The sequence below is a fragment of the Aplysia californica genome, unplaced genomic scaffold (assembly GCF_000002075.1).
Source record: "Aplysia californica isolate F4 #8 unplaced genomic scaffold, AplCal3.0 scaffold00066, whole genome shotgun sequence".
NCBI classification, from domain to species: Eukaryota; Metazoa; Mollusca; class Gastropoda; order Aplysiida; family Aplysiidae; genus Aplysia; species Aplysia californica.
Genome location: NW_004797336.1, coordinates 1,225,536 through 1,232,827, shown reverse-complemented (window position 1 = coordinate 1,232,827; position 7,292 = coordinate 1,225,536). Strand labels below are relative to the sequence as shown.

At 39.6% G+C, this 7,292-nt stretch overlaps 1 protein-coding gene across 1 annotated transcript in view; it reads left to right on the top strand.

The window, feature by feature from the left end:
• The window catches only part of LOC101853533, a 25,454-nt gene extending 23,669 nt beyond the window's left edge, over window positions 1-1,785 (top strand). Inside the window, exon 5 of the mRNA XM_005093587.3 lies at window positions 841-1,785. Within this exon, the coding sequence (XP_005093644.1) occupies window positions 841-1,758 (918 nt within the window). The 3' untranslated portion in view covers window positions 1,759-1,785. The remainder of the gene's footprint in view (window positions 1-840) is intronic.
• Window positions 1,786-7,292: the final 5,507 nt, after the last annotated feature.

Sequence of the window (7,292 nt, the reverse complement as noted above, 5' to 3'; positions counted from 1 at the left end):
TTGTTGTTTTTTTTTCTATGCTTGATCGTTTTTTGGTTTACTAGGTTTATGGAGTAAAATTATATATATATACATAATAATGAATTGCATATTATGCAACTCGTAGTGCAATGCAGTGTCAATTCATTTGAATTAAAAACATGAGCATCAATGTTGGATAAAATCTCACATCGATACTCATATCTACCTCGGACCCAGGTGAAATTTGGCTTTTGTCGAGTTGAATTGTATGGTATGGGTGTTGAATCCCTACTAAAGCTCATATGTTATTTAAGGGGTGGAAGCTCTGAGTTAAACGTCCATCTCTGAAATGACCGAACCAAATAAGAAATATGTGTAAAGTGCCTTTCCCAAGGACATGTCGACCGAGCGAGGCTCGAACCTTCGTTTGTTGAGCTGAATCAGTCAATATGAATCAGTGTATATAGTACACAAAACTATTAAAAACAAAAAGCTTCACCTTTGTAACAATAGTACTTCTTATCACCATTGTTTACAGGCCGAAGGGCTAGAACCCAGATGGCCGCTAGTTTGGAAAAGCAAAAGTGAAATAAAAGTATCGTCATTGTTGCAATATTCGTATACTACAAACATGACTGTCTTTTCTTTTATCGAGCAAATCAAAACAAAATGTTCCCACACAACTGGATCTTTTATTTTATCATTGCAGTTTTATGTATTTCGCATTTCCATTATCCAACATATAATCAACTACCAGGAAATAACGATGCAGGAAGTAACGATACATAAGCAAAATATAAAGCAGAATTTAAAAAACGGTCAACCAGTTCAGAAAGCAGACCTGTTATATGTTTATTATTACTATCATTTCTCTTCCAGAAACCAGTCCCTGGAAGTGAGCAAAGTGCTCAAGGATTCGACACTCTTTTACAACCCCTCAAATCCCCCTTGGGCCCTCGACTGGAAGACATTGCCGCCCTCTCCAGAGCCTCCAGTCGCTCTCCACTGGGCATGCCCTTCAGCTACCCCTCGCCTTATCTCGGGTTCTCTCCCCTGTTGCTGCAATACTACCCACAGCTCTTCTACACCTCGAGGTTTCTTCCGTCTCCACAAGTACCTCCACCTCACAGCCCCCTCATCCCGCCAGACACATCAGCTAGCTCTCTCATAGGAAGACTTACTCACGGGCACAGTCCTTATTTCGCAGAACCTGATGCAGCCCTTTTGGGACGTGAATACATGCAGTCGTCATTTTCACCAATGACGCCGTACAACAGATCACAAGCTATGAACCTTGCCAACGCAACAAATACCATTTCCCAACGAAGGAAGACTTTTAACAGCTTTGAACCACAGACTGAAAGAAAGACGTCTCCCCTTACATGCGTGGATTCTTGCGGTGACACCGTAGAGAATGACGATGTTGACCTCGACGTCACTTCCAGCACTGAGCCAGAAAAGGAAAATCATCTGAAAAGATCTTTCTCTGAAGAGAGTTTACAGAACAAATCCATGCATCAGTCTACAGCGACGGATGTTGCAAAGAAGAGAGACCACCCATACTTTAAACCCAGATCAAGCAGTTCTGAATCCCCGATGTCTCTTGTGTCGAAACCTAACAACGATTCTGGTTTCCTAGGCGACGAAGGAAGTGATATCGACTCTTCTGGACTTGAAACTACGACAAGCAGTAAGCCAGAGACGTCGAGCGAACAGAGAAAACGAAGGGCAAGTTCGCCGTCTTTGGGTTTGTCCATCACACCGAATCTCACCCCGAGGTATGGCGCACGGACCTGACGATCTACTTTAAGAGACATGAAGACCACCTCCGCCCCCCCCCCCCCCCCCCCCCCCCCAACCAGGGCAGTGCTACTGACTGAAGTTGTTTTTGTGCCATTCCCAAATGGTGGATATTTACATGTTCTTATGCACAGTAGAATTGTAAAAGGGCTGATTTATCAATGCCATTCTCATACTGTGCCAGAACAACATCTGGGGAACTGCTGCTTTTTCTTCCTCATCCTGACTATCGTCATTTTTCCTCTACATGTACTTCTTTTGTATGTTTGTCACTCTCTTGAGAACTACTGGCGCTCATATGAACTTATGCAGTTGCGAGCGCCGTAAAACATTATTTAAACTAAACTAAGACATGAAGACATGATGTTATCGTTACGCTCATAATTGCCTAAGTCATTTTTCGCCGGTTTGTTGAAGATTTTGGTTCTGAAATGAAGAGCAGAACCGGCTCGGTAATACATGTATAGTTCACTTAGACAAAAGAATAACATGAAATCAATTGAGTGTACCAAAATTCAAGTGTTTCCCAGAGTCTATCGTTCCAAAGAAACCGTTTTTCCTCAATTTCTCAAAATGGCTAAAATGACATAGGCATGTATCTTATGAGCTTGACGTCATGGTTTTACTTGTCGAACATGTTATATATTGTAGAGGTGCCAACCGTAATTTATTAGACTATGGTTATGTTATATAGTGCTGTTACTACTGGTTATAACAGCCACAGTGCTAGGTATCTTAAATGGCATGATGTGTGTGTGTATGTGTGTGTGTGTATGTGTGTGTGTGTGTGTGTGTGTGTGTGTGTGTGTGTGTGTGTGTGTGTGTGTGTGTGTGTGTGTGTGTGTGTGTGTGAGCGTGCGTGTAAGGGGGGGGGGGGGTGTCTCTGCATTTACAGAACAGGGGGTCGTTGGGTTTTTTTTCTTCTTATCTGAAATATTACACTGTGGCAGCTCACGTTCACTAACGAACACACAAAGACAAGAGGCCATTAGAGTGCATGTTTACCATCCACATAAAACAATGATTTCTGTGCCTAAATGACCGCATAAGCGGATGGTTGGAGGGCACCACTGATAGGTCTGCTTCTTCACTCTTCATCTGTTGTTTCTGTTGTTTGTTTTAATTTTTCCTCGAATTAAATCCTGCACGCTCTCTAACAATGTTCTGTCGTCTGCTTTCGTCTCCACTTTTTGCCTCCACCCTCTCCCCTCCTTTGCCCCCTCCTCTGGGCCCTTGGCTCTTTCTGCAGCCTTTCTACTGCTACTCCTTGGCTCCTTCTTACTGCTGTCTTTCAGCCACACCCCTGATCTTATACATGGTTCACGATGCAGGTGCCATGGATGGTTTCCAGGACTAGATAAGGTTTGTTGCGGGAGGAAAAAAACCCGAAGACATGTCAGCGGAGACTGTTCACCCTTCGAATGACTTCGTTGAATCTGGGATCGTTCATTCCTGTGTTCATTGAATCCAAGTTATTAATTTTTTAATGATGAATTAGAAAAAAGGGAGAACCCATTTCATTTCGTTGAATCCGAGTTTTAGTTGAAACCGAGTTCTACTGTACCTACTTTTTAAAAATCTGACCAAAAACAAATCGAATTTCATAAAATATCAAGCTTTTATGAATGCAATTCTTTGAATGTCTTGAAAATGGCTTGGTTTTGAAGGAGGAGATAGAGCAATTGGTTTCTCCCCTACGGTCTTAGTAACCTAAAACGACCAAAAAATCTGGGGGGGTTTGTGTGGTAATTGTTTTACGACACTCACAACTGCATAATGTCATATGAGTTGGTAGGAAATTTTGAATTTTGCCCGGGTGTAGGCTGAAGCCTATTCTTATCGATTTTAGACCACGAAAGGATCTTTAACGTGCGCAACTTGCACACGGCACTTCTGCTGAAAATTTTCGCCCTTGTCCGAGAAAGCTAGGGGTAGATCTTCCGAGTCCCAAAACATTTCAAAGTCGACTGTCCGTCTAGGATAGTGTTTGTTGATGAATTGCACTATCGAAAGGTCTCTGCTCGATGGATCCCAGAAGAGCTGACAGCTGACCACAAGACTCAACGTGTTGAAGTGTCTCAGACTTCGTTGAATCGCTGTCGCCAAGCTGTCACGGGAATCATTAACGCATCTGGAGACCTCCAACAATTCGATGAAGCATTCCTGAGAAGCATTATTACAGGTGATAAGACTTGGATACACCACATGACCCCTGAGACGAAGAGGGATTCAATGGTAAGGAAGCAAACGTCTTCACCTCCCCCGAAAAAGTTTAAAGTTCAGCCATTGGTGAAGAAACTCATGGTCACGGCTTTCTGGGATGCTAAGGGTGTTCTGCTTCTTGACATTCTGGAACCAGGACAAACTGTTGATGCTAACAGGTACTGCAAGACTCTTGGTAAGTTGAGAGAAGTTGTGTGCCGAAAAAGATCAGACCAGCGGGGTCATTTTGCAGCATGACAACGCAACGCCACACAACAAAAACGCCACGAAAGACTGGATCCAAAGGTTCGGCTGGGAAGTTCTGCCACACCCCCCTCACAGTCCTGACTTTGCAACGTCAGATTATCACCTTTTTGGACCAATGAAACGCCATATTTCTGGACAGCAATTCATAGACGACGAAGACCTCGTGGAAGTCGTGAAAGATTGGTTGACATCCCTTGGCAAATAATTCACCTTCTCCCAGATCCAGCTATGGGAAAAATACGTCCAGCGGGATGGTGATTACATCGAGAAGTCAAGCACATGATGAGGTATAATGTCTTATAGTTTTATTATAATAGGACAAAGATTGCTGCTTTTATGGACTTTTCCGGTTTTCCGTGGAACGGCCCTCGTAGATCTAGTATCATCTAGAGCCTTGCTCTATAAAAAGCGACGCAGAAAATATACTTCAAATTTTGAAAACGTCAATACAACGAAGTGTACATTTTGTGGGTTTAACGGACTCAATGTGTTGGGGACAGGACATCACTACACCAAATATATCTAGAAAAAAGTCAGTGCAATGAAGTTTGGCCTGAAGTACCCAATCGACAGTGCGAAGCACACATCCAAACAAAGTTGGATATCGAGATTCTAGATCTGGAAATAGGCTAGTAGTAGTAGAAGCAGCTCACATACACAACGAAGCACAAACTGAAACTAAAACGGATGTAGCCCCCAGTAAAATATGAAGTGGCCCATCGTATTTTTGTAGATTTTATGGACACCAGTGTAAAAGAATGTATACTGACCTCACAAACGAGCGCTCCATTATACGTTTAATAAGGTTCTTCTTCTTCTTCTTCTTCTTCTTCTTCTTCTTCTTCTTCTTCTTCTTCTTCTTCTTCTTCTTCTTCTTCTTCTTCTTCTTCTTCTTCTTCTTCTTCTTCTTCTTCTTCTTCTTCTTCCTATTATTATTATTATTATTATTATTATTATTATTATTATTATTATTATTATTATTATTATTATTATTATTATTATTATTATTATTATTATTATTATTATTATTATTATCATTATCATTATTTATTATTACTGTTGTAGTAGTTGTTTTTATAATTATAATGATTAGTGTGGTAACGATTATTACCATCATGATTATCATTCGTGTATTTCCGGTATTATCAAAGATTCTCTACTAGTAGTAGATCATCTTTGTTATTACATATTATTGCTTCAACGATTTCCGTTCTGTTGCCCACACTTGCCAGGGGAGGCCTTCTATTTGTCTTATCAAAGGGGGAGACCCTGTCTCATCAATTGTACATAGGCCAACACAGCTTTATTTGTTGGATTCTGTGTGGAGGCATAGCTCGATTAAAATTTGTCTGTACCGTCTTTTTTCGCTTGTTTATTCAGATATCTACTTGTGTAGCAAGTGCTGTAAAACTCTTACCATAACTATACGGTACATTATTCGTATAATATATAGCGTTGTCTCTTTCAGTTTGTAAAGCTTGCTTACTTGCTTTTGAGTAGTAAGCTTCCAAAGGCTATAGTCTACGTATTTAAAGAGTTCAAAATTTCATATTTAAAGTGTTTATCTGTCTAGCAGCGGTACATTTTTGTCACCCGGTTTTTTAATTTTCTTTTTTTTTTCTGTACATTCTCAATGTTATAGATATCCGCTTTTCGTCGTATCTTTTCCCTCAGTTATCTTCTGTCTTTATTTTCAAACTTCAAAATGGTGCACGAAGAGTTGCTTTAGATCTATATTTTTTCAATGTTTCTTTTTTTTTTTTTACAAAAAAAGTAAACTTCAATGTATGTGTCTATCATAGGCCACAAAGATCTGAGTTTATATTATTTCACCATTTGGTGTGCCATGTTTCTGAAAAAAGATGTAATAAAGATGAAATGCATAAAATTACAGCGCTTAGATTCTATCCAGTTAAGAAATGAGAAGTGAGTAGTGTGCAATCATTCAACTTTGACAATCAGCCAATGATGGAGACAATCAGCCTGCCCACACTGAAATGGTCCCTCACGAAGAAGGGCGAGGAAGCATGGAGCAACCCGTCTTTCTTAGACCTCAGTTCTACATTCAAGTAATTCAACGTTGACAGTGTACTGACATAAACAAACAAACAAACAAAAAAGCAAACAAAAAAAACAAACAAACAGACGAACTATTTTATTTTCTTATATAATTTAAAAGTGCATTCACTGACATAAAAAAGTGCTAACGATCTAAAAAGATTATTTATAAATGGATACAATTTTGTGATTAAGATTAAAATATACTAGAATTGTAAATTTCAGATACATCCATTCCTCATAGTGATTAAAAAGAATTTAGAATTGTAAATTGAAATACATATATAATAATATGTACTTAAAAGAGGGCACTTTAGACTTAACAATTTACAATTGATGTGGAGACCTAGTGATTGTATATCTCTCAGGCTTGCAATGGAAGGTCGTGGGTTCGAATCACTTCGGGGGCCCAATGTGTCCTTCACCAGAATTTTCCTCACTTCACCCAAGTAGGAATGGGTACCCACCGATAGACTGCAAAAGATCTTGTCAGTTCGTGAGTGTACTAGTGCATGTAATCTGCTGCTTGGACTGTATGCTTCCTGAGAAGCCGAGAATGTTTCTGAGTGTTCTAGGGTCTACTGGGTGGTAATATCAGTTGTAAAGCGCATAGAGCACGCTGTAGAGCGTGAACATGCGCTATATAAATGCAATTATTATCATTATTATTATTAATCTATTTCATGAATTTATAAAGGTGTGAAAGTTTTGATTTATAATAATAGTATTTTAAATAGCCCTCCCTTCAAAACTCTAAATAACGTTTCATACTAAATCATAATATAATACACATATAATTATATTTATTTATACAGTAAAACACAGCTAGGTTGATTACAGAAGACTCAAAATCACGCCGAAGAGTGTCTGCGATCCCGGGGTTTTTCTGCTTTATGTAATGAAAGATATCCCTCAAACTACGGATACCTCGAACTACCGAGGCCGGTCCCCACGAATTCGGGCTATCCGTGTTATACTGCTTATAATATATATGTATGTATGTA